General features: G+C 53.4%; 1 protein-coding gene across 2 annotated transcripts; it reads left to right on the forward strand.

Annotated features, from left to right (window-relative positions):
* The first annotated feature begins 660 nt into the window (after positions 1–660).
* Positions 661–25,938, forward strand: LOC133900824 (metal tolerance protein 7). 2 transcript variants are annotated; one of them, XM_062342183.1, is made up of 6 exons: positions 661–1,033; positions 23,859–23,974; positions 24,332–24,577; positions 24,914–24,994; positions 25,104–25,334; positions 25,423–25,938. In XM_062342183.1, exons 1-6 carry the CDS (start codon positions 898–900, stop codon positions 25,765–25,767), a joined length of 1,155 nt encoding a protein of 384 aa, XP_062198167.1. In that variant the 5' UTR covers positions 661–897; the 3' UTR covers positions 25,768–25,938. The 2 variants fall into 2 exon arrangements, with proteins under 2 accessions (XP_062198167.1, XP_062198092.1); XM_062342108.1 differs by lacking the exon at positions 661–1,033 and adding an exon at positions 22,431–22,792.
* The last annotated feature ends 1,723 nt before the right edge of the window (positions 25,939–27,661 follow it).

Here is a 27,661-nt window from a genome sequence, read left to right on the forward strand (position 1 = left end):
TGTCTCATTTTCATGTTTCTTACCCTAGCAAGACCGATGCCACATTTGGAACTTCACCGCATGGGCTTAGGCCACGCTGAAGCAAATAGGCCAGCCAAACTAATCAAAGAAGAGTCCAGAAAAAACATTAAATTCATTTATTTCTCAACAATAAGTACGTACATGCATGCGTGTTTGATCTCTTCTCATCCCGAGATATTATATTCGTCATCCCTGCGCGCAAACGTGCCAAACCAAGCCGCGCGCCTACACGCTGTGCGATGGAGAAACCTGTGCTTCACCGTGTCCCCTAGCCAAAACCGAACGATCCATCCAAGACAGAAGCCGCCATCGAGTGGAAGAAAGTGCGTGCCGCATCACCGCCCGGGACGTCCACTCCCTTTCCTCCTCCATCACCTCCCACTCGCTCGTACGTGTACCGTGTCGTGTCTGCGTAGGCAGCAGCTGCATGCAGGCGTGACCTGACCGAAGCCTGATGCTCCAGTCCAACAAACAAACTAAAGGCGACCGATCCATCGTCGAGCCGGTGGAAAGACGAAGCAGCGAACTGATCGCTGATCGGACGGGGCGCTAGGGACCAAAAAACGGCGCACCAAATCCATCGATGCGTCATGACCCCAACCGCGCCACTGCTCCCTGCCTCTCCGTTCTCGCTCGCGTAAGGGAACACGCGCGAGAGCAAAGGAAAGCAGCTAGCGCGCACGGCGCGTTTCATCTCATCCTGGTGCAGTGTGCTCTGCGCGCAGCCACCAGCTTCGCTCAAACCGGGACACGAGAGCGCCGCGTGCGGTTTGCACATGCATTTGGCTGCTCCAGTTCTTCTCCTTCGCCGTCCTCCTCCTGCCGTTGTGCTTGGTTAGTTGCTTGCCGGGTCTTGCGATCGGCCAGTCGGCGGACATGGGCGACAAGGAGGGGCCGGCGGCGGAAACGGCGGGGCAGGCGGCGCCGTGGCGGCTCAACGTCAGCGACTTCCAGATGCCCGAGCGGCCCAAGGAGCCTCCCTTCGTCACCAGAGTCTTCCTCCGTGGCCACGGTACCTCTTAATTTCCCGATCCTTTGCCTGCTATGTAATATTGCAATGTCAGTTCTGCAGATTGGTTCAATTTGTTGTCATGCGACACCGTTACGCATTTCCTGTGCACATTATCGTCCCCTGTTCGCCGTTTCATGCATCCTATAATTAATCGAGTTGGGAGAAATTAAAACCGCTAACACTAGGCAGAATGGAAGAGAAATTTTCACTTGCTCTTGTAGAAATATGTCTTATCAATATCGTTTATTTATGTTAAGATTCGGGTTAGAGAGCTAGGTAAAAAAATTATATAATATATGAAAGAATCAACAAATAATTATATATCAAGTAGATGGAATAGACGGATAAGATCATACATCTACTTAGTGCATGTGGAGTTACATTTCCGAGAATTATCTAGTGATCTCCGTTAGTTAACTTCAAGATAATATCAAAAGTTAATGATGGCAAACAGGCGAAGATGACAACAAATGGTCCTTAGTGGAGTCCCATGTGGACTGGATACACTTTTGACTTTTTCTGATCTTTTCCTCACTTCAGCAACTAAGCATCAAGCGTGCACGGCCCTTGTACTGGAGTAACACTTGGAAAGTATCCAAGTAGTGACAGTCGATCGTAAGATGCTTAGATTCATATACCACTAAACTAATATAATTCTGCAAACAAAATCACTAAGCCAGTACTAGCATTCCTGTCTCATTGGTGCCTGCACGAGTTACATGTATATACGTGATGCAAAGCAATGGCCTGTATTGTTCACGTTCCTTATTTTGCACGCTCGTCTAGTCCGGATGCTCTGCTAATCCTTTATGCCCTTTGTATCTCAACATCATAATATCAGTCGTCTCTCAAGCATATACTACTATGCAAAAGCGTTGCCGTTCACAAATGGTTATGCACTCACTAGTCGTCGTCTTACTTTGGGCGCCTTCCAGTCGATCTTCTCTTTTGATGTTCTATAGGTGCAAGAAGTTACTCTGGCCATCTACATACTTCGACTATTGACACTGGACAATCGAAAATGCATGACACCAGTATATTTTTTTGGAACATAGATTCAAAATATTATAATCTTGTTATGCTTCATAAATATAATATAGAAAAATAGTACAATCAGAGTTAGTTTTTAGACCTCGACTATGTACGAATTGACTCTTTTCTGGCCGGAAGGGGTACGTTCCATCCCCAAGTCGAACCGAGAATTGATTACTCTAGGATTGATGTGAAATTTCCTAACCTTGAATTTAGCCTTCCGAAATTGAATACTCTAGGATCCATGTGAAATTTCTTAACATTGAATTTTGAAACATAAAATGTGGTGGTCCGCCAGCTGCATGCAAGCTATACTTCTTTTCTTGTTCCTCTGGGAAGGCGTTTTGATTAAAGCATAGTCTTGTTTGCCATGACATGAACAAGGGCATCTGCGGAAACTATTCTTTCAGCTTGACGATCACAAGGAGTACAATGTGTCCCTTTCAGAGAAATCGAAACAAACTGCCATGCTAAAATCATCGGTAATTGCATTTTGGCTTGCTCGATCCTCCACGTAGGCAGCATGCAGAATTGAGTTGCTCGCATGCTCACAACCCGGCAACCTCATCAGCTTTTGCGGTGCACGTGCCGTGCCGTGCGAACATGCAAGGTTGCCTAGAGTCAAGACAATCCGTGTAAAATAAGAGGTAGAGAAGAATGAGTAGAAAGGGTGAAACTTGATTAAGATTTTGTTTGTTTCAGCTTAAGATTATAATAAGCAGTTTATAGATAGTAAATTATAATAAATTGGATTATGATAAACTGGAGTAAAATAAGTTATAAGTTGTTTGGTAACTTGTATTATTGAAGTCTATATGGTTGTTTTTAATGACAAAAGTCTATAATATTCTCAACTATTTTGGGTAACTTGTTTATCTTTTTAACACATTTAACATTCAATCGGCTTTACATAATATTTGTAAAATATGAAATTAAATAAATAAGTGTTAAAAGATAAATTATTCGTGCATACTTGAACTTTTGTCCATACAAATATACTCTCACTGTCGGTGTATTCAGAACCAGGGGTCCCTAAGTCCCGAGACCCGGCCGGCCATCCGCCACATGTCACCACCCTGCAAGGTAGGAAGACGCTAAGTCCCGGGAGAAGGTGTTTGGGGCCGCCGCCTCTGGTTCCCGAGCACCCTAGTTCCCCGATGATCCGCAGATGCTCGGGAGAGAGTGCTCGGGGCTGCACGTGGCAGCCCCCGAGGACTCGGTTCCCCGAAGATCCCATCGAAGTGCTCGGGAGAGAGTGCTCGGGGCTGCACGTGGCAGCCCCCGAGGACTCGGTTCCCCGAAGGTCCCACCGAAGTGCTCGGGAGAGTGCTCGGGGCTGCACGTGGCAGCCCCCGAGGACTCGGTTCCCCGAAGGTCCCACCGAAGTGCTCGGGAGAGAGTGCTCGGGGCTGCACGTGGCAGCCCCCGAGGATTCGGTTCCCCGAAGATCCCACCGAAGTGCTCGGGAGAGAGTGCTCGGGGCTGCACGTGGCAGCCCCCGAGGACTCGGTTCCCCGAAGGTCCCACCGAAGTGCTCGGGAGAGTGCTCGGGGCTGCACGTGGCAGCCCCCGAGGACTCGGTTCCCCGAAGGTCCCACCGAAGTGCTCGGGAGAGAGTGCTCGGGGCTGCACGTGGCAGCCCCCGAGGATTCGGTTCCCCGAAGATCCCACCGAAGTGCTCGGGAGAGAGTGCTCGGGGCTGCACGTGGCAGCCCCCGAGGACTCGGTTCCCCGAAGGTCCCACCGAAGTGCTCGGGAGAGAGTGCTCGGGGCTGCACGTGGCAGCCCCCGAGGACTCGGTTCCCCGAAGGTCCCACTGAAGTGCTCGGGAGAGGGTGCTCGGGGCTGCACGTGGCGGCCCCCGAGGACTCGGTGCCCCGAAGGTTTGCGCAAGATCATTCGACGACCCGAAGGGTCCCGTCGTCAGGGTGTCATCCAGTCAAAGGCCCAATGCCGCATTTAATAGGCACGCGCGGCCTGACATCCTGACATCCTGACATTCTCAGCTGCCCACGCCCCAGTGTCAGACCCTGCCATGTACTGGCAGGGGGGGAGGCGTGGGTCCATTAAATGCACGGGTCCCGTCCCGTTTCATCCAGGTGCCTCGGGATAACGTTGCCAGGATCAAAGCGCTCCGTCGGCCACCCTGCCCTGTCAGAAGGACAAGACGGGGTGGGCGTACCGGGCACCTCTGAGGCTGCCCGGTGGGCCCCTATTATGGCGCCCAGAGGCTTCCGCAGCGGCTGGTGGTCGAATGCGCGCCGCATTTCTCCACCGCCCCTGTCACTTCACCAAGATGAAATGATTACGCCTTTCTCCGTGGCGCCTTGGCATTCGCGTCCCCTCTTTCCCATTCAGGATATGTTGAGGTCGGCGCACCTATAAAAGGAAAGGATGGAGAACACTAAAAAGAGAGAGAGCAACAGCCCCCGACCACAAGACGACCAAGAGACCAGACAACCAACAATCTCCGGCGAACCAGGCCAAAGATAGATCGACAGACACTCGAACCAGCTCAAGTTAAGCTAGAACATAAGAGCCTCAAGCTCTTTGTAAACAGTGCTTCCCTTAGAACCAGATACCTCCTTGAAGAATCCCCTTCAAGGATAAATATAGCGCTCATACAGGAGTAGGGTGTTACGCCTCCGTGCGGCCCGAACCTGTCTAAAACCCGGCGTACCCACTTTCCCTTGCATTAGGGTGATCGTCTCCCACTAGCCATCGCATTTATTTCCGTTCCCGCTTATTTCCCACACAAGCTTTTCCAGGATCATCCCCCCGGCCGAATCTCTAAAAAGGGGTCTCTCGGGATCCCTGCGACAGGAGTTCACTCTCCGACAGCTGGCGCGCCAGGTAGGGGGGAATATCCCTGGATTGTTTGTTTCACTTTTTTCTCCACAGGAAAAGATGGCCGGTGGGCACCGTCTCCAGCGTTCCGGCTCCACTTCCAGTAACGGAGCGCTGCCCCACGACCGAGAAAGCCCCGTCGCTGCTGTGTGCTCGCGGCAGCCGCCATCCACGCGCGCAGTTTTTCCCGCCCAAGGGGATCAAGGCGCTGGGCCCATCAGCGCCGCCGCCGCTACCGACGTACTTTTCGACCCCCAGCATGTGGTCGGGACCCCGGCCGCCAGGTCCGCCTCTGGACCACGTCGGGTGCCGCCTCAGCGCAGGCTCGCTTTCAGTGAGGCCAGCCCAGGGAGCGCGTTGCTTGCAGCACATGCTCTCCTCAGACACCCGCCCGTTCAGGCCACGCCAAACACTCCGGAAGGCCGGTGGATGCAAGATGTCGTCGCTTTGGTCGGCACTGCTCGTCGCCAGGTGCAGGCCGGGAGTCCTCGCACCACTTCTCAGCACGGTGCCGCCAGAGCCGGCTCCTCAGCGGGCAACACCCGCACGGGCCGAGGGGTCTCCAGGCGGAGTGCCGTCCCCCTGGCCATGTCCGGAGCCCGGGACCTTCGTTTGCACCTTGACGAGCGGAGGGGCCACGAAGATGCCCGAGTCACTCTCGAACGTCAGCGGGAGACCCGGCAGGGGGTTGGGGTAGAGGACCAGGCTTCCTCTCTCCCGGCCCACGACCACCGGGGATCCCCGGCTCGCCGCTTCTCGCCACCGAGAGCCCCCGCTCGTGCTGCGGGGTACGGCACCGGTTGCCGTGCCTTCACCACCGAGCTCCGCCGGGTGAGGTGGCCTTCCAAGTTCCGCCCTGAGCTGCCGGAGAAGTACGACGGGTCCATCGACCCCGTCGAGTTCCTCCAGATCTACACGACGGCCGTCCAAGCGGCCGGAGGCAGCGAAAAGGTGATGGTAAACTATTTTCATGTTTCCTTGAGGGGTTCCGCCCGCTCTTGGCTTATGAACTTACCCCCAGGATCTATCGGCTCCTGGGATGACCTGTGCCACCAATTCGTGGCCAACTTTCAGGGCACGTTCACACGTCCCGGTTTGGAGTGCGACCTCCACGCCGTCCAACAGCAGGAAGGGGAGACGCTACGGCGATTTATACAGCGTTTCAGCCAGGTTCGCAATACTATTCCGCGAGTGGCCCCCCATGCTGTTATTGTTGCTTTCCGGCAGGGCGTCCGTGATGAGCGGATGCTCGAGAAGCTAGGTACGCACGAGATCGAGACCCCTGCGGAACTTTTCGCACTGGCCGATAAGTGCGCCAAGGCTGCGGAGGCCAGGGCGTGGCATGCTCCTCGCCCCGCTTCCGATCAGCCAAGTTCTTCCCGCTCTGATAAGCAGGAAAAGAAAAAGAGAAGGAAGCGCGAGGCCGCTCCCGTAGAGCCAGCCCAAGTCCCCGCTCACAGGGTGCTGCAAGAGCCCGATCACCGGCAAGAGCGTCGGCCGGGTGTCGATCGGCGCCCCGTCAGGGCCCCTGCTCGGGCTCCTCCTCGGGCCTCTGTGCCCGCGAGGGCCCCGGCACCGGCTAGGGCGCCAGCTCCAGCAAGAGCCCCGGCCCCTGGCCGAGCTCCTATTCCAGCGAGGGCCCCCGCTCCCGCGGGGCCCGAGCCAGGTAAATGGTGTCCCATACACCTGACCAGATGGCACGACCTCACGGAGTGTCGTACGGTCAAAGGACTCGTGGAGCAGCGCCAGAGGGAGCGCGACGAGTCCCGCGGAGGAGGCGATACCGAGGTCGTCCCCAACAACGCCGAGCTCGGCTTCCAGGAGCCCGAGCATGCGGTCGCCTTCATCGACGGGGGCGCTTACACACCCTGCTCGCGCCGTGGCATCAAGGTCATGCGGCGCGAAGTATGCTCAGCAACCCCGAGCGAGGAGGCCACAAGACCCCTGAGGTGGTCGGATGCTCCTATCACGTTCAGCATGGCTGATCACCCCGTCAATACTGCAGCCGTGGGACGGCTACCTCTGGTAGTGTCTCCCACTATCTGCAATGTTAAGGTCGGCAGAGTGCTGATCGACGGTGGTGCCGGCCTCAACCTCCTTTCCAAAGAGGCTTTTGAGAAGCTGCAAGTATCTTCCCGACGCCTAAAGCCGTCACTCCCCTTCTGTGGAGTAACTCCCGGGCACTCCCTGCCCCTCGGGCAGGTTGAGTTGCCTGTCACGTTCAGGAGCCGGGACAAATTTCGCACGGAGTGCGTCCTCTTCGATGTCGCAGAGCTCCCTCTCCCCTACAACGCCATCCTCGGGCGTCCGGCGCTTGCCAAGTTTATGATGGCCGTGCATTATGCATACCTTACGGTTAAGATGCCCGGCCCCGCAGGCTCTATCTCCGTGATCGCCGACTCCGGCGGCGCTGTCTCCTGCGCCGAACAATCATACATGGCTCTGGTCTCAGCGCAGGCCGAGGTTGATGGCTCTTCAGGGGGCCCGGGACCCTCTTCATCCAGACCCCGACTCGCCGCCGATACCTCTGTTCCAACGAAGGAGGTCGAGGTGGGCGAAGACGCTACCCAGGTTGTCCGTATCGGCAGCGACCTGGGCAGCAAATAGGAAAGCGCGCTCGTCGCCTTCCTCCGGGCTAACGTGGACGTGTTTGCCTGGCAACCGTCCGACATGCCCGGGATCCCTAGGGAGGTGATCGAGCATCACTTGGCTGTGCGTCCGGACGCCCGCCCAGTGAAGCAGAAGGTCCGGCGGCAGGCGCCAGAGCGCCAGGAGTTTATCCGCGAGCAGGTCCGCAAGCTCCTCGACGCCGGATTCATCCGAGAAGTCCTCCACCCCGACTGGCTAGCAAACCCAGTCATCGTCCTGAAGGCCAACGGCAAGCTTCGCATGTGCGTGGACTACACCGACCTTAACAAGGCTTGTCCTAAAGATCCCTTCCCCTTACCTCGCATTGATCAAATCGTAGATTCAACTACGGGATGTGATCTTTTGTGCTTCCTAGATGCAAACTCTGGGTATCACCAGATTCGCATGGTCGTAGGGGACGAGGAAAAAACTGCTTTTACTACCCCGGTGGGGACTTATTGCTACATGTCAATGCCTTTCGGCCTGCGCAACGCTGGATCATCCTTCCAGCGCGCCATTCGTATCACTCTTAACTCGCAGGTTGGCCGCAACGTCGAGGCTTACATCGACGATCTCGTGGTCAAAACCCGAGACCGCGCCACCCTGCTCAAGGACCTTGCCGAGACTTTCAACAGTCTCCGCTCTACCCGCCTCAAGCTCAACCCGGAGAAATGTGTCTTCGGGGTGCCGGCGGGCAAGCTCCTTGGTTTCTTGGTCTCTGGCTGAGGAATCGAGGTCAATTCGGAGAAGATCCGGGCCATCGAGCAGATGCGACCCCCGGTTCGACTCAAGGAGGTCCAGCGCCTCGCCGGCTACATGGCAGCCCTCGGGCGCTTCATCTCCAAGCTCGGGGAGCGAGGGCTCCCCCTCTTCAAGCTTTTGAAGAAATCCGATCGTTTTGACTGGACGTCGGAAGCCGAGCAGGCCTTCCGCGACTTAAAGAAGTATCTTACCTCGCCACCCGTTTTGGTGGCTCCCTCCCAAGGTGAGCCCCTACTACTTTATGTTTCAGCCACTCCACAGGTCGTGAGCATAGTGCTGGTGGTGGAGCGCGACGAATGTTCGGGGCCGGGTGCTGGGTCCCAGCTCCCAGAGGCCCCCGACCGTTCACTTATCCTCGCGGCTCCCCCTGGGCAAGGGGTCGAGCCCGAACACACTGCTCTTCCCAGCCAAGGAATCGAGCCCGAGTGCCCGGCCAGCCCCGACCATACCGCCGACCCTGGGGGCTGTGGCAGCCCCCCGGGTGGGGCCACCATCCGGGCCCGTCGGGTACAGCGACCGGTGTACTTCGTCAGCGAGGTCCTCCGGGAGGCCAAGACAAGGTATCCCCAGGCGCAGAAGCTACTCTATGCCGTGCTCGTCGCCTCCCGGAAGCTGCGCCACTACTTCCAGGCGCACAAGATCTCCGGAACCGGGAGGGCACCGGGCGCGTTGTCAAATGGGCGGTTGAGTTGGCGGAGTTCGACCTACACTTCGTCTGTCGCCAGGCAATCAAAAGCCAGGCACTCTCCGACTTCTTGGCAGAATGGACGCCCGTCCCCTGCGTCATCCCAGAAGAGATCTCTGCCTATCCTGGGCACGACGCGCCCGGGTACTGGGTTATGCACTTCGATGGCTCCCTCTCGCTGAAAGGCGCAGGGGCCGGAGTGGTTCTCACCTCCCCAACGGGTGAAGAGCTCCGGTACGTCGTACAGTTGCAGTTCCGCGCGTCCAACAACATGGCGGAGTATGAAGGTCTCATCGCCGGCCTCCGGGCTACGGTGGGGCTCGGGATTCGTCGCCTCCGGGTCAAAGGGGACTCTCAGCTGGTCGTCAACCAGGTTTCCAAGGAGTACCAGTGCACGGATCCTCAAATGGCAGCGTACGTGGATGCAGTCAGAAAGCTCGAGAGACGCTTCGACGGCCTCGAATTACGGCATATCCCTCGCCGCGACAATGCTCCGGCCGACGAGCTCTCTCGCCTGGCCTCCTCACGTGCGCGCGCCCATGCCGGAGTCTTTGAAGAAAGACTCGCACGGCCTTCCGTCCTGCCTGCCGAACAGGATGAAGGGGAAACCTCAAACTCAATTCAGGGGACCCCGGCGGTGCCCTCAGTGGGAAGCCCCGTCAGGGCGCCGCCGTCCAGCGAGTGCGCTGTGCTCGCCGAATGTTCTCAAGATGCCTCGTGGATGTCTGACATCCGAGGGTACTTGAAAGAAAAGTTCCTACCCGAGGATGAGGCGTCTGCCGAAAGGGTTGCTCGGCAGTCCAAACGCTATGCCATAGTAGATGGGGATCTCTACCGACGTAGCGCAGGAGGTGTCCTCCTGAAATGCATCTCTCGGGCAGAAGGCGGCGATCTTCTCGCTGAGGTCCACGAAGGCGAGTGCGGTGGCCATTCATCGTTCCGCACGCTGGTCGGGAAAGCCTTCCGGCAAGGTTTCTACTGGCCTACAGCTCTCCAGGATGCTTCCGAGCTGGTTCGACGCTGCAGGGCGTGCCAGTTCTATGCAAAGCAGATTCACCAGCCAGCTCAGGCTCTCCATACCATTCCCCTATCATGGCCTTTCGCGGTCTGGGGTTTGGACATTCTGGGTCCATTCCCCCGAGCAGTCGGGGGCTATGCATACCTATATGTCGCTATCGACAAATTCACTAAGTGGCCGGAGGCGGTCCCAGTCATCAAGGTAAAAAAAAAACACGGCGCTCCAGTTTATCCGCGGCATCACTAGCCGCTTTGGTGTCCCCAATCGGATCATCACCGACAACGGCACCCAGTTCACTAGTGCCTTATTCGGGGACTATTGCGAAGATCTCGGCATCAAGCTTTGCTTCGCTTCCGTCGCTCATCCTCGGAGTAACGGGCAGGTCGAGCGCGCCAACGCGGAAATTCTGAAGGGCCTCAAAACCCGGACCTATAACGTGCTCGCTAAGCACGGGAAGGGATGGGTAGACGAGCTGCCAGCCGTGCTGTGGGCCAATCGGACTACACCAAGCCGCGCCACCGGGGAGACTCCTTTCTTCCTCGTCTACGGCGCCGAAGCAGTCCTCCCCTCCGAGCTCACTCTGGGCTCCCCTCGAGTGCATGCATACTCTAAGGGTGAGCAGGAGCATCAAAGGCGCGACGACTTGGACTACCTGGAAGAGAGCCGGCGGCGTGCTGCTGTCCGGGCGGCTCGGTACCAGCAGAGTCTGCGGCGTTATCATCTGCGCCATGTCCGGGCCCGGTCTCTCGAGGTGGGGGACCTAGTTCTCCGACGCATCCAGTCGCGCGAAGGAATGAATAAGTTGTCCCCTGTGTGGGAAGGTCCCTTCACCGTGATCGCGGTCCCCCGGGCAGGTTCTTTCAGGTTGGCGACGGAGGAAGGACAGCCACTCCCGAATCCGTGGAACATCGAGCATCTTCGACGCTTCTACCCGTAGATGGTCGTGCTTGCGGTTCAGGTTAGCAAGGCCGGGGGCTTCTCCCCGCCCGAGCAGTCTGAAGGCTTCGCCCCGTAGGGTAAGTCGCTGTCGTCCAACCTTGTAAATATTGCACATTAAGTATTTCAATAAGCAATCGCTATGTCAAAATACTTTTTCTGGATTCCGTATGTTTAATCTGTCTGGTGAGGAGCTCGGTTGTGCGAGAAAAAGTTCGCTCTCTCTTTTTCCCCGCTGACAAAAGAATCCCGATCGGTATGCATGCGGGCAGTCGCCGCTGACTTACGTCCGCCATGGTAGGCTGTGGTGTTCGGTGTCGTGACAGGCTCCCGGGCACTACCGAGTTTCGAGGTGCTCCGGGTAATCCCATCGCTCGAGCTGCTCGAGTAGTCCGGAGCTCGGGCCCCCGGGGCGGGCTGTCGGTGCTCGGTCTGGTCTGTCATACCCGGGCGCCACCAAACCATAGGACCTCTGGGTTATGCCTCTGCCCGCTCTTATCAGCCGATTTGGGTGTTCGAGAGGTCTCAGGTCGAAAGCAAGAGTAGTCTATAGCAAGTACCGCACTGGCAGAGCGCACCAGACAAAGAAATCCTATTTTTTCTCTTAAGTCACAGGCTGGCGATCGCGAGCAGCTCGGCCGCGAGGGCTTCAATGCCCCGGTCTCTGGTCGGCTCCAAGGGTCCTCGGGTGGTCCTACCACTTAGGCATGGGTGGTCGAGATCACCCGACCCTAGGAGCCTCGTATGCCTCTGGGCACTCGGGCGCTCCGTTGAAAGAATCGAGTCCCCGGGCACCCGAGCTCGGAAGCACATCCCTCCTGGATCGATGAGCCGGAAGGCCGACAGCTGTCCGGTGAGTGGTTATATTCAGACAAGTCTGCTTTAAGTAAATTTATGTCCTCGAGTCACTCTCGGGGGCTCTCGCGGTTTAATCTGTTCGGCGAGGTGGCCTCCTCGCACGCAAAACCCTGCCGCGTGACTATTTTTTCCCAGAACGACAGAACGGTTTGCAGAAAAGAGTAGCGTGCTTGCGATAACGTCTGACCGAAGCCCTTCGTGGTGGTCGTGGTGTTCGGTCCGCTTTTAAGGACCCCGAGCACTACCGAGTCCTCGGGTACCCTGGGTAATCCTATCGCTCGAGCCACTCGGGTAGTCCGGAGCTCAGGTCTCGGGGGCAGGCTGTCAGTGCTCGGTCCGGCCCGTTTCAAGCCCGGGCACCACCGGACCGCGAGGACTCTTGGTCACATTCTCGTCCGCACACGTCTCCCTTCTACTAACTGAGTGGTCGCAAAGTGAAAAAGTGTTCATTAGGCACGCCGTGTTCCGAGCAGGATCGATCTATCTCCCGGGCAAGGGAGTCTGTGTCTTCGTTTCTTAACCTAGGCAGTGCGGACTCGCGAGAGCTTGAGGGCTGGCTGCGCCAACGTCAGCGATCGGAACAACTTCATTTCTCGGGGATGGGAAGGTCGGGAACGGCCCGACTGAGTACTCCCCGGGACTTCCAGGCAGAGCACCAGAAGAAGCATCAAACACACAGAGAAACTGGAGTTGCGAGCCCAGGGAAAAACAGCCATTTAATATTCACAGGATATTTCCAAGGCATTTTCTAAGGGTTCACTCCTACATCTACAACAAAAGAAAAGAGGCTACAAAAGATCTAGTCGGCGGCAGAGGCGTCGGCTGAATCCTCTGAGTCATCCCCGGGGACTGGCGGCGGCGGCACCTCTCGCCTGAAGCCGGCCGCCACCTCGGCGGCGGTTCTCCGGACCGCTGCCCGGGCAGCCTCCCCCTCAGCCTCGACCACTCCCTCCCGCGCCGGCTCCAGTGGGAAGTTCGGGTCCCTGCTTCGGTAGCAGGCCAGGACGTGCTCGGCCACGGCACGTGCCAAGCCACGTCCCTCCCGGGCAGCGAGTTCCTGGACTGCCCAAGGCAGGGTCTCGAGGCGCTCGCAGACCTGCTGCAACCCCAACACTTGTCGTGCGGGGCCGTCGCCCTTCTTGTCGTCGACAAGCCGTCCGAGACCACCCTTCTCCACGGCCCGTCGCATCCGCCGGAGTATGTCCTCCAGCATATGCTCGAGGTTGACCCGCGAGACAAAGGAGGTCTCGAGCTTCTCCTTGGCGGCCCGCAGCTATGCCTCGAGTCCCTGGTCCCCGGCCGGACCGAAAGAACCGCCAGCCGCGGTGGGGGCGGCAGCCTGCTTCGTCTTGGCCACCATCTCGGACAAGGCGCGTTCGCGCTCGGACAGTTCCGCCTCGTGCTTCGCATTCTCCTCCGCCCTGGTAGCCGCGGCGGCCGTCGCAGCAGCAGCTTCGCCCTCTCGGCGACTAAGTTCGCCTTCTCGGTGACTCAACTCATTCTCCCGCCGGGCCAACACATCCTCCTGCTGGGCCACCGAATCCTCCCGGGCACCGAGATCCGACGTCGATAGCTCGTTGTCCACTTCCCGGATGGAGACGTCCTCCTCCCAGCGCTTGAATTCTTCTCTGATCTTCTGGAGATCGTCTTCCCAGCGCTGGAGATCGGCGCGCATCTTCTCGGTCGCGCCCTCCCGACGGGCCAGCTCGGCTTGCCGCTCCTCCGCGGCCTGCTCCCGGGCTGCGACCGCCACCTCCCTCTCCTGCGCCTGCCCCATCCTGGCAAGGGCCTCGGCAGCTTGCTGCCTCGACGCCTCAGCCAAGCGGGCGGCGTCTTCTCGTTCCCGCGCGACTTCTGCCCGCGCGGTCTTCAGAGTTTCTCGTTCCCGCGCGGCTTCCGCGCGGATGTCTTCTAGGAGTTTCTGCTCCCGCGCGGCTGCCGCACGGGCCTCCTCCTGGGCGCCCGCCAGCTGCGCCTTCTCCAGTACCAGGCGGGCGCGCTCGGCTTCGAGCTCCCCCTCCTTGGCCTTCACCACTGCGCCCAGCTGCCCGACTGCTACTTGGACGCCTTTAATGGCGGCCAGGAAGGGATCGGCAGGCCGGCCGGGCACTGGGGGGGCCCAGGCTTCTCCGCGGAATGCCTCCAGGGGGGCCGAGCTCTCCGCAGGGCCTTGCACCGCCATCCGCCCCGGGCTCTGCCTGCCCGGGGTAGGCTCCGCCGGAGCCAAGGTCTCGGACGGCGGCCGAATTCCCGCATCGGCCGCCCTGTCCAACGGCCCCGGCAGAACATCCACCTCCACCGTTATCCGCCCCAGGCTCTCCGCGCCCGGGGTAGGTTCCGCCGGCACCCTTCTCTCGGCCACCGCCTCCGCCTCTCTCCCAGGGGCCGCCACGTCAATTGGCACCTCCGCCGTTCCTATGCCGGCCTCCGCCGTCGCAGCGGGCAGGCTCGGCTCTGGCCCCGGCGCCTGCTCTCTCTCCGTCACAGCAGCGCCTGCAGCCGGCCTACGGGAGACAAGTGAAAGTTGTCAAAACTTAGTTCGGGCCGAAAATGCCCATGGAAAAGCAAGAAAGAAGACTCACCGATACCGTCATTTGGCCGCTGGGAGCCTGATGTCCGGGTCCGGTGCCGTCGGTCCGGACTCCTCCCGCCGCCTCTTCCGCTGAGGGCTCGGCTGAGCCACTACGCGGGCCACGGGCGCCGTCGTGCGGGCCTCGGGTGCCGCCGCACGGGTCTCGGTCTCCACCGTGCAGGTCGCGGGCGCCGATGCAGGCCCCATCCGCACCAGGCGCGGCTCCAGCACCGGAAATGCCGCCGCTGCCGTCGGCGACGGCGGAGAATCCGGCACTAGGATCAAGGCCCGGGGACGCTTTCCCCGATCTCCCGGCGCCAACTCCTCAACAACTTCAGTGGCGCCCTCCTCTCTGGTACGGCGGCTGCCGCTTGCGGCGACCCCTTCACCAGCCTGCGCCGAACTACCAGCAACCTCATCGCCAAGTAGTTCCTCCAGCCCGGGGAGTTCGGAGGCCTCAGGACTCCGGCTTCTTGGCCGGTCCACGGGCCCCTGGGCATCGAACTCCGGCAGCCCCGCCATAATGGCCACCCGGCTGGGGTTGGCACAGAGCGCCATCTCCGGCCACGGGAGTTCCGCCCGGCTCATATCCTCCGTTCCGGTGATCACCCTTGTCATCCCCCGCAGTTCCGCCGCCCCCAGATCCCAGCTCGCGCCAATCTGGGTCCTGGTGATGTCCTCCGGCCCGGTGTAGAACCAGCTCGGCCGGGCCCATTCTCGCAGAGGCGCCAACCGACGGCGCAGAAAGTCCACAACCACCATGACTGAGGTCGGCCCGCCCTCGCGCAGTTCCAGGATGCAATCCAGCACCGGCTTCAGTCTCGCATCTTCTGGTGGCGGTGCCTCCCACGTCGATCGCCGAGGTTCCGCCGCCTTCTCTGGCAATTCGAGGCGCTCGTGGGGGTTGATGTCGACGAAGAACCAGTCCCGTCGCCATTCCTCCCACTTGCTGCGCAGCACCTGGGGAATGTAATGGTCCCCCAGGCCTTCCCGGAGTTGAAGGTTGCAGCACCCCGCGACGTCCGCCGTGGAGTGCCCCCTCTTCTTCCCCACCGGCCGAAGGATGAAGAAGTGGCGAAGCAGCGTCGCCGACGGCATCACCCCCACGAACATTTCGCAGAGATGCGCGAAGACCGCCAATGCCACGACAGAATTGGGGCTTAGGTGCACCAGTTGAATGCCGTACGTCTCCAGCACTTGCAGGAAGAAGGCGGAGAACGGCGGCACCAACCCCGCCACCACGAAAGAAGTGAACAGGACGGTCCGCCCAGGGACGGTCGTCGCCGGCGTCAGAGCCGCCGGCCTCACCGCCACAGCACCCTCCTGACCCTCCGGCACCAGTAGCTTCCTAATCTTGTCCGCCGCCTCCTCGTTCCTCAGACGAGACTCCGGCAAAATGCTGTCCGAAGTCTTGTCCCGGCGACCTCCTCCAGCCCTCGTCATCTCGACAGGATGGAAGGTGTTTTTTTGGTGGTGAAGAAAGAGAGAAGGAAGAATGCTCCGGTTGCCTGAGAATCCCCTAAAGGCTTCGGAGCACGAAGAAGGCAAGAGCACAAGTGCAAGAGAGCGTAAAAAGGGGAACGGACCGATCCGTTCCCCCTTTTATATCTCAAAAATTCGAAAACTGCCGCCCGAACGGTTCGCTCGGTGAAGCGTCGCCTCGATCGGCGCAACTGTCAGGCGAATCTCCCGCCGATCGCGCGATGTCAGCGGTTGCCAGGCGTATTTTCCTCGATCTGGGCGGCAACCGCGCGTGCCGCCCGTATGGTTATCATACCCTTCGGAAGTTGTGTGGACACGCGTCCACTCATTTTCCCGTTGGAACATACTTGAGGTCTAGGTCCGCAAGGGCCACCCCTCGAAAGCTTACCACATGGCGTCCGCGCCAGCCTTGGCCTCGGTCGCGACGAAGGGCCCATTCGCAGTCTCCGTCCCATCGGCTACCAACGGGCCCGGGGGCTAACTGTCGGTGTATTCAGAACCAGGGGTCCCTAAGTCCCGAGACCCGGCCGGCCATCCGCCACATGTCACCACCCTGCAAGGTAGGAAGACGCTAAGTCCCGGGAGAAGGTGTTTGGGGCCGCCGCCTCTGGTTCCCAAGCACCCTAGTTCCCCGATGATCCGCAGATGCTCGGGAGAGAGTGCTCGGGGCTGCACGTGGCAGCCCCCGAGGACTCGGTTCCCCGAAGATCCCACCGAAGTGCTCGGGAGAGAGTGCTCGGGGCTGCACGTGGCAGCCCCCGAGGACTCGGTTCCCCGAAGATCCCACCGAAGTGCTCGGGAGAGAGTGCTCGGGGCTGCACGTGGCAGCCCCCGAGGACTCGGTTCCCCGAAGGTCCCACCGAAGTGCTCGGGAGAGTGCTCGGGGCTGCACGTGGCAGCCCCCGAGGACTCGGTTCCCCGAAGGTCCCACCGAAGTGCTCGGGAGAGAGTGCTCGGGGCTGCACGTGGCAGCCCCCGAGGATTCGGTTCCCCGAAGATCCCACCGAAGTGCTCGGGAGGGAGTGCTCGGGGCTGCACGTGGCAGCCCCCGAGGACTCGGTTCCCCGAAGATCCCACCGAAGTGCTCGGGAGAGAGTGCTCGGGGCTGCACGTGGCAGCCCCCGAGGACTCGGTTCCCCGAAGATCCCACCAAAGTGCTCGGGAGAGAGTGCTCGGGGCTGCACGTGGCAGCCCCCGAGGACTCGGTTCCCCGAAGGTCCCACTGAAGTGCTCGGGAGAGGGTGCTCAGGGCTGCACGTGGCGGGCCCCGAGGACTCGGTGCCCCGAAGGTTTGCGCAAGATCATTCGACGACCCGAAGGGTCCCGTCGTCAGGGTGTCATCCAGTCAAAGGCCCAATGCCGCATTTAATAGGCACGCGCGGCCTGACATCCTGACATCCTGACATTCTCAGCTGCCCACGCCCCAGTGTCAGACCCTACCATGTACTGGCAGGGGGGGAGGCGTGGGTCCATTAAATGCACGAGTCCCGTCCTGTTTCATACAAGTGCCTCGGGATAACGTTGCCAGGATCAAAGCGCTCCGTCGGCCACCCTGCCCTGTCAGAAGGACAAGACAGGGTGGGCGTACCGGGCACCTCTGAGGCTGCCCGGTGGGCCCCTATTATGGCGCCCAGAGTCTTCCGCAGCGGCTGGTGGTCGAATGCGCGCCGCATTTCTCCACCGCCCCTGTCACTTCGCCAAGATGAAATGATTACGCCTTTCTCCGTGGCGCCTTGGCATTCGCGTCCCCTCTTTCCCATTCAGGATATGTTGAGGTCGGCGCACCTATAAAAGGAAAGGATGGAGAACACTAAAAAGAGAGAGAGCAACAGCCCCCGACCACAAGACGACCAAGAGACCAGACAACCAACAATCTCCGGCGAACCAGGCCAAAGATAGATCGACAGACACTCGAACCAGCTCAAGTTAAGCTAGAACATAAGAGCCTCAAGCTCTTTGTAAACAGTGCTTCCCTTAGAACCAGATACCTCCTTGAAGAATCCCCTTCAAGGATAAATATAGCGCTCATACAGGAGTAGGGTGTTACGCCTCCGTGCGGCCCGAACCTGTCTAAAACCCGGCGTACCCACTTTCCCTTGCATTAGGGTGATCGTCTCCCACTAGCCATCGCATTTATTTCCGTTCCCGCTTATTTCCCACACAAGCTTTTCCAGGATCATCCCCCCGGCCGAATCTCTAAAAAGGGGTCTCTCGGGATCCCTGCGACAGGAGTTCACTCTCCGACACTCACAAATAAATTACTCTCTTCTAGCAAATAAAGCATTAGCAATATTATTATAAAAGGCATTCATGCCTCTCTCACTAATACAGAACACCACATATATAGCATCTCATTAGTGTCGGTTCAACAGTAACCGTTACTGAAGATGTGTCAATATCGGTTCTTAAACTTCCACACGCAAACAACGACTGAGGAGCCACGAACCGGCACTGATACAGTCGATTCTAGTTACGAACCGGGACTGATACATCAGTGTCGGTTCTAGCCATGAACCAGTACTGATAATCAGTATAAGTATCGGTTCTAGCCATGAACAGTTACTGGTAGTAAGTATCATTGTCGGTTCTAACCACAAACCACCACTGATGATTGCTATTGTCATGACTCATCTTAAAAAAATTATAACTTTTTCACACAAAGTTGGATGAAGAAAAACTTTATATGAAAAGTATAGCTCTCGATGAGATTTACAACTTTATAGTTGAAAACTTTTTAATCTGAGGTCACTTATATCCTCAAATAATTATAACAAAGTTGCAGCAGTGGTCGGATAGAGACAAACTTGATATAAACATTGTAGAATTCGATGAGATGTACAGCTTTATAGTTGACAACTTTTTCATTTGAGGTCATTTAGATATCTAAATATCCATTCAAAATTTTGGTTAGAAGATATCAAAAGGATTTATTTTGCTACTATAATCACGAACGGACCATAGCTGAGATGGTTTGAGGGGTCACGTGCGCAACTGCTGTGAGGTCGTGAGTTCGAGTCTTGGTTACCGCATGCGAGCGGATATCGACCTTGTGAATATTGGGCGTGATTAAGTGAGCAGCCTCTGATCAGGTGCCTTTAGTCAAAAAAAATTGAAGCTTTTTTGGCCAGAAAAACATTGAACAGGGAGGACTATCAGTGTCGGTTAGTAGCTCTAATCGGCACTGAAAATCACCATAAATGCCGGTTGGCGAAAAACATTGAATCAGAACCGACTATCAGTGCCGGTTTGTAGCTCCAACAGGCACTGACACTGATTTTCAGTGTTGATTCCATACCCAGTACTAATAGTCAGTAAACATCAGTGCCGAGTAATCAATATCGATTCAAAACCCGTCATTGATAGCGATTTTGAACCGACACTGATGAGGATTTCTATAGTAGTGCCTCTTCATCTCCCAATTGATTTGCACTCCCTTGAAATGAAGGCATCGGCACGTAGTTTTCATCTTGATCACACCGGTCAAACTCTTCATCACCCAAAGTATTATCTTAAATGAAGTTATAAAAAATCATGCATGCATGTATTATTTTAGTTTGAGCATAGGATAACTTGGTAAGTCAAAAAAATTCTCCACCTCATCTTTAAAACACCAAACGAGCACTCAATCACACTACAGTTTTTGTAGAGTTGCATATTACACTGGAGGAAGAACTCTCACAGTACCAAACTACCAATAGGTACTACTTTTCAAAAACTAGCACCAAGATAGCATCCTCCAAGAACTCAAAAATCCACTTCTGCATCGAGCAACTCGATAAATTCGATAAACCCCTAATCTCCTACTCCCTCGAGCAAGTAGCAAGCTGTCGAGTTCCATCAACACCACAGGCACCAAACCCTTGCCACCGCTAATCCTTGATAGAGATCCCCATAAAACCCATACCATAATGTTACTACTTAATTAATCAGCAACAAATCAATCGAGCATCAAGGTACCTAAGCCAAGAAAAGGTATCAACTTGGTACAAGAATCGCATCAGTGTCGGTTATCATAAGCACATGGATAGGGCAAGCTCACCATGTTGCTGGTGGCGACATGCGTAGGCGTGTCAGCATCATCGCCGTCGGCTGCTCCCTCGATAACGCTGGCCTTAAGTCCACCAGCCGCAGAGGATGGACGGGGTGGCATGTAGGGATGTTTCCCTCGGCGCGCAGCGGGGAGCTATCCGCGCCAACCGGGGCAGCCACCATTCTGCGCGAGCCTCCCATGGCCGCATCAATAGGTCCTACAGCGTCGTGCCTCCCACGCCGCAGCGTCGCTAGGGAGACCTCTGGTGCGACCACAGGTGTCGGGGCTGCCGCACCAGGCATGGCCCTCGTAGCAACTAGGGTCGACGCACCAAGGAGGCAGCCCGCGCTGGAGATTCCATCAGCACCAGGCAAGGAGGCACCGCCGTGCGTGGACGCCGTCCGTTCCTTAGCCAACGAATCTCAATAGGCGAGGGTAAGGGCGAGGGTCTCCTATGCATCTTCAACGTCGCTTGGCTCCATCTTGGCCGAACCCCCGCCAAGCTCATCGGATTTGAGGAGAAATGCTATGTTTAGGGTTGGAGGGAACAGAGAGAAAGGGAGGCGAATGGGAGGGAACAGAGAGAGAGGGGGGGGGGGGGGGGAACGGGATGCGAACGGAAGGGGGGCTAGGGGTTCGGGTGGGGAGGTGGTATTGATAGGTAATTTTTCTCAAATTCGATGAATAGTATAGTAAAAGGTTGAATCATAGTTAAAATAAGTTTTTTTTTCACAGTTTATGAGATTGTTATAATCTGAGCTTCAGTTTATAATAATTTAGGTAAATAATCTAAATGTCTGATTACACTATAAATAAATAAACTAGTTTATTATAATTTTAAGTGAAAATAAACAGGATCTAACTGGCAAAGGGAACCTCTTAGCACTTGGTCCTTTTCATGCAGCTGTTCGGCTTTGTAGATTTTCTAGCTAGGAGTGGTTAAGAGTACTGATTTAGGCAAAAGGCTTCCGCCCATTGCAGACCTTGTCATGCTGCGGAGGTTCCCGGGATATAGGAGTTCTCTCTTTCTTGGAGTCACCAAGAGTGTCGGTAATTAATTAAAAAAGATGATCGAAACGTAGCCGAAAATAGGAAGTGTATTCAAAAGTTTGAAGTGCACCAGTAGTAGTAACAGTAACAAATTAAGTGAGCTGGGTGATATTGCAGCATGCCAGCAGCGGATAATGATAGGAAAATAGCAAGACGCAACTGCTTTCGGCACGCTCGCTGTCGTTTTCACTTTTCGATAACGAAAACTCGAAGAAGCTTACTCAGTCTGTACACAAAATCGACGAGGGGACGCGAACTCTGCTGGTACATAATTATTAGCAAAGCGCTGCTAAAGCTGATAACTATGCGGAAGTTTTGTACTCTGCTAAAGCTGTGTTTGCAGTTTTGTATTTGAGCTGTGTGTATATTAGTTATACAGATACCGGGGCCGATCGAACTCTTATTCAGTTATATCCTCTTCACTACGAGAATCAATAAAGATTCTACTGTAAAAATAAATTCGGAACTCAGTATGGAAAATCTACAGCAAGTGCATCACTTTTCTGTTAGGGAAGTCGTAGGTAAAAAGCTATGCAATAATGGAATCGCGATGAGTTCAGTTGTCGTGTCGCATAGCATAGAACGTAGTGCGCGTAGACGGATCGTTTAGCATCGGTACAGTCTAAGTCGTCGTCTTATTCTGTTTTTGCACGATTTCTGGGCTGGGAACCTACACTTTCCATTGTTTTTTTCTTCCCCGAGGCATCCGGCTTTCCAGAAGTCCAGTCTCGATCTGCACGTAGCTGCAAACACGAGACCGAGATCAGGCTCTAGGGATGCAAACGGGGTGAGGCCCGCTTAATCATAATTATATTTATATTTTTTTTATCTATTTTTATATTATTAAGTAAAAAAAAGTAGCATGCAGATTTTATACGGACTAATGGGTAGACTCTGCGTCGTCTTCGTGTGCGGCAACCACACATGGTGGAGCGTGCAACATGGGATGATGCTAGGTGGGATGAGGCGGGATAGGGATGCCTATTCATATTTGTGATGTTTTTGGTGTGCGGATAGATATGTATGATTATTTAGTTTTTAAGAATATTTTTTTTAGAGTTGATGAATAAATTAAGTTAATATTTTTTATTGGATGAGACGTATCCAACCACAATCATTAGTAAAATAATAAATAATAATTAGTATGATGTATTACTAATTAGTATTTGTTATTATGATATAATAGTTAATAAGTGTTAGTGTGCACGTTACTTACTATTGTGTATCGATTAGAATATAATTAATAATTAGTATATTTATTGTTAATTTGTAATTACTATGATAAAATTAGCATAGATAAGTATGAGCACATATTGATTAGTGTATAGTTAACCATTATTATATAAAATTAAGAGATATAATTAATTAATTATTATCATTTCACCCATTCTCGTCCCTCCAACTAATCACAAAATTAAATTATACTATCTATTAACTAAACAAAGAACTTAAATGGCTATATTACTAAAAACATAAATTATCATAACCCATCCGCCCTCCAACCAAACTCCACCAAGCTGGTTTGGCGGTTGGGCTCTATGTTGCGGTGCCGTCTTCACCTCTGTTTCTTCCTTCCGACGCGCGCAATGGCATGGTACAGAGGGGAGCCGACGCGCGCAAGGCCGTAGAGGTGGGTGGGAAAGGAAACACCCCTGCGACGCGACTGGGGACTTGGCGGCGGATGGAGTTGAGTTGCACCGGCCAGACAGACAGCTAGCTAGCCATGGGGAGCCAAGGACGCGGGGAAGAGGGGGCGGTGGCCGGGTCGTGGAGGCTGCGGATGGACAGCGGCTTCCGCATCCCGGAGCGGTTCCACCGCCAGCCGCCCTTCTTCTCCAGGATCTTCGGCGGCCCGAACGGTGCGCCGCCGTCCCTCTCTTTCGTCCCTCCTGTTAAAATTGCGCTTCCTTCCTGACTTCACCTCCTTTTATGCTCTTCTTTTTTCTTTCCCTTTCCTTTTGGCCGGCCATTGCATCTGGTAGTGCCCTACGATGTTAATCATTCGAGCAGTCACGGTAATCTGCTAGTAACAGAATCAGCGATTTTTTCCTCTAAAAAAGAAGAACGACTAACGAACCTTGATTTCAGATTGAAACACAGATTATATGACTTTGATGATTGTGAAGTTAAAGTTTATTTTGACTTGTGATTGCATAAGGTACCGTTGTGTAATGATGATGCTCGACGCCGTTGGCATGTTTATCACACACTAACGTGGTTAGGATGACAATCTAGATCATATATACTAGACCATAGTGCACTTTTGTTGATTGGTTCGTCAGTTGGATACAGCTCAGCTCCACTGAAGTTAAGTGGCAAAGTGAAGTCACCGCAAATTCGCAGTTTTTATGCGGTGGAGACTACATTTTCTAATGTTCAGTGTATTACATCCTTCTGCATAATATACTAGCAACTTATCATACATCTTTCCTGATATCCCTGTAATGGACCAAGCAATCTAGCTGTAGAAAGATTATCATAAGAAGTGTTTGTCTCCCCCTAATGTAAATCATTGTTCAAGCATATACTGTTAAAAGGGAGGTGCCTTAGATTCTGGGATTGCATGCAACAGTGCAATTTTAGCACTATATATATATATTAAAAAAACCGATCATGACAAGTCCTTGTTTTAACTTCCAAAGTCACTGTTGGTTGATGTACTATTATTAGCTCTGACTATGTTTCATACTTAACTTTCGAGCGGCTTCTTCAATCTCAAAATACATCTGTAATCTTAACCGACTTCTGTGGCTAGACAGGAATGGCGTAACAGCTGGTGGCCTTTCTTTGTGTTTTCTTGATACAAGGAGATACAGGGGCGGTTAACCCTGTGTTGAAAAAGTTTCGAAGTTACTGTTGGTTGATCAATGTTTTTCCTTGCGTTCTGTCCGTACAATCTCTGACAATTCAGTTCCTAAATTTCAGGGAAGCAAAGGAAAGTCGCAAAGTACTACAAGAAACAAGAAAATCTACTGAAGGATTTCAGCGAGATGGAGACCATGAATGAACTTGGTTGCTTAGATCAGAGTGCTCCTTCCGAGGTACAACTCTTCTATACAGCTTCACTGTTGTGTTGTATGCAATTATGGAATTCGCAACTAGACATCTTATGGGCCTGTTTGGATTGTGCCCTGTCTAGCTCCGTCAAAACGTTGGCTCATCCAAGATTGACGAGCGATTCTGTCACCACCGGTTCACCTGCCTATAGATGTAAAAATGAACTGTGCGACCCAACACAGGCCTAAGTGAGTCAATAATTGACGCTCAACCAAACAGCCACTCACGCAACACCCGGTCAATGCCCATGTTTAGTGGAATGGTTGTGTGCGTCAATCCAAACAAGCCCTATGTGTTTTTCCTTATATGATGTGAACAATATCCTCTTGTTTTCTTCACAGGAAGAGCTAAGGCAATTAGCAAAGAGCGAAAGAGTGGCTATCCATGTGTCGAACATAATTAATCTGATCCTTTTCATTACAAAAGTTGTTGCTTGCTTTAAAAGTCTATCGATGGCGGTAATAGCATCCACGCTGGACTCTCTACTGGATCTTCTGTCGGGATTCATACTCTGGTTTACGGCACATGCTATGAAAAAACCTAACAAGTACAGCTATCCAATTGGAAAGAAGCGCATGCAGCCAGTGGTAAGGATCTCGTTCATTAAAACTGTCACTTTGGTAGAATTTGCACTGTGATTTTATTTCGAAAATATATTGCATTATGAATATAAGATGATCATGCTTTTGTGTTTTGCGTCACAAAAGATAGCTTGAAAATTTGTCTTCTTGTCCAGTTTCCAAAATGAGTTTATTTTTAAACTGGCATTTTTTTGTTGGATGCATTGGTTCACGCCTTACACAAGTGTGTTTCAGCCAGAAATCCTAAACTGAAGTCCACAATAGTTGAGATAATTCAGGGTATATACTTGTGTCACATGACAATGCACGTCCTATTTTGATTATTTTCTGTTAATTTTTCAGGGCATAATAGTTTTTGCGTCGGTAATGGGTACATTAGGCTTCCAAGTGCTGATTGAATCAGGACGCCAGCTTATTACGCAGGTGCGTGATTTGTGGTTCACCCGTCTCATAACAGCAAATCTTTACCGATAATGTTGCCCTTTTTTTCTGATTTGATTGCTGACACTAATATTGTGCAATGGCACAACAGAAGCATGAGAATTTCAATCACACGCAAGAGCTTTGGATGGTAGGCAGCATGTCCTCGGTTGCAGTCGTGAAGTTCTTCCTCATGCTGTACTGCCGGACGTTCAAGAACGAGATCGTCAGGGCGTACGCACAGGACCATTTCTTCGACGTGATCACAAACTCGGTCGGCCTGGTCTCCGCGTTGCTCGCGGTCCGCTACAAATGGTGGATGGATCCAGTTGGGGCCATACTGGTGAGTAAATTTGCTTTACTATGATCTGAAATATTGTGACTTGGAACGGAGAGATCACATATGTAACTATGAATTGTGAGAAATGCAGATCGCGCTGTACACGATCACGACGTGGGCTCGGACGGTGCTGGAGAACGTGGGGACGCTGATCGGCAAGTCGGCGCCGGCGGAATACCTGACGAAGCTGACGTATCTGATCTGGAACCACCACGAGGAGATCCGGCACATCGACACGGTGCGGGCCTACACCTTCGGCACGCACTACTTCGTGGAGGTGGACATCGTGCTGCCGGCGGACATGCCCCTGAGCCAGGCCCACGACATCGGCGAGTCGCTGCAGGAGAAGCTGGAGCAGCTGCCCGAGGTCGAGCGCGCGTTTGTTCATGTCGACTTCGAGTTCACGCACCGGCCCGAGCACAAGGCAGAGGTGTGACTGTGAATGGTTGCCACAGACCACTAGTCCTGCTAGAGATTTGATGCCACATATGTACTTGCAAGACGAACGCAACATCACCTCCAGAGCTCGAACTCTTGAAGGGCATCTAGATTTTTTGCCTTGTGAAATTGAAATATGGGTTAACAATAAGACGCCCTTTCTCGAGAATTTTTCTTACACGACGGAAACGAGCTTCTAAGCATTAAGATGATAGCTGTAGAACCGAGATTGGTAACTAAATTGAGTGAATAGGTGTCTTAATAATTTTTTTAACTGATACTTTTTTCTATTTGATCATCCAACGCATCTTAAAACCTCAGCGGAAATAAAAATACTAGAGAGATTTATTAGGAAGGAAAGTTTCGAGACAACTTGACTCCATAGATGGTATATGACCTATATGATCCATTTAAGATCATTTCATATGATTTTGTGCACAAAAGCTTGTAATTTTGAATCAACACGAGCTACCTAGAGAAGAAGACCCCTAAGTTGATAGAATAAAGCAATGGAATTTAATACTCACTTATATACATATGTGTACAAATTTATACCTCTAATAACAAAGAGAATGACTTCACAAGGTGCTAAAATTTTCATCCAAAAAACAAAATGAAAATTGCATCCAAAAGGAAAAACTTGCAACAAAACACGGAACCAATAGAATGAGATGAACTCGAACACGGGAGGAAACTTTGCACTATATTTCAACAAGAGGTCAGCCCTATTTTAGATATATTACAAAATATTTTACTTTCACAAAAACTCTAACCTATTACAAAAGCTAAGTCTATCATCTTCTCTACTCTAAAACCATAACTCTCATGCATAAATGGATAGCTCAAGCCTTCTCTACAGCCTTATCCCTATATTTATAGACCTAGTAAAGTAACTTAACCCTTAAACTTTCTTGTTCCCAAAATACTTCACTTACAATGATCTCATACCTACCATCGGGGTATTTTGGTCAATTTTTCGCTCTATCCATCGAACGGCCGTAACACCTTCATGACTTAGCTTTGCCTTGACGCTAGCTCCGTGATGATGCCACGTGCAACCCCTCAACGGTTTTGAGATCAAACCGCGAAACTGTCGCGCACGCTTCTCAAAGCGTGACTCACAACTGCTTGCTTTGACCTCAAGCAAGCATTCCGGTGTTGACGCGTGTACTCTGTCTTGCGATCTTAACAGTCGGTAAGTCTTTCCCGCTCTCGATCCCTCAGACTACCTTTTCACTTATATCGATATCCCCTCCACTTGACTTTGTCAACACGCCGTCTTCATCGTTCCTTTCAAACTTTGCTTGACCTCCATGTGCACAGCTAGGATCATTCTCGACTCCGTCCGGCCTACTCTATCGTTTGGCACCAAACACCCTGTTTGGCCTCGATCATCCCACCGTCAGCTGCCAAGTTACATCCATCACCTGCATATCATGAGACAAATAGACATGTATCTCCAAAACATGTAAACTTATCACAAGTTAGTTCAAATTAAATCCCTATTGAAAAAACTAGTTCAAAGAAAAATGTGAACACCAGGTATTCTGGTGTATACAGTCTCTGTACACTAGACCATCCGATGAGTACAAGGATTCCTTCTTTGAAAATCTCTTGAAAAACTCTCCGGTGAGTACAAGGTCCATCATCAGATCATCTGATGAGCATAACTGCTTCAGACCTTATTTTGCAATATCTTTATTAAATGGTCCGGTGAAGCCTCCGGTGCTCATACAGCTCATCATTAGATTGTTCGGTGTACATCTTCTCTCTAACACTAAAAACAGACTTCTCTGAAAAATTGTCCGTTGTTCACATCCCCTAAACATTGAACCATCCGATGTGTAGAACAACTATAACACTAAAAACCCGCATCTCTGTTAAATGATTTG

Source organism: Phragmites australis, chromosome 1 (genome assembly GCF_958298935.1).
Source record: "Phragmites australis chromosome 1, lpPhrAust1.1, whole genome shotgun sequence".
NCBI lineage: Eukaryota > Viridiplantae > Streptophyta > Magnoliopsida > Poales > Poaceae > Phragmites > Phragmites australis.

What these genes read in the sequence shown, in the direction of transcription:
- LOC133900824 (XM_062342183.1), top strand. Translation starts at nt 898, where the DNA reads ATGGGCGACAAGGAGGGGCCGGCGGCGGAAACGGCGGGGCAGGCGGCG. An exon ending in ATCAGAGTGCTCCTTCCGAG is followed by an intron (nt 23,975 to 24,331) that starts GTACAACTCTTC and finishes TTTTCTTCACAG; the next exon opens with GAAGAGCTAAGGCAATTAGC. An exon ending in ATCCAGTTGGGGCCATACTG is followed by an intron (nt 25,335 to 25,422) that starts GTGAGTAAATTT and finishes TGAGAAATGCAG; the next exon opens with ATCGCGCTGTACACGATCAC.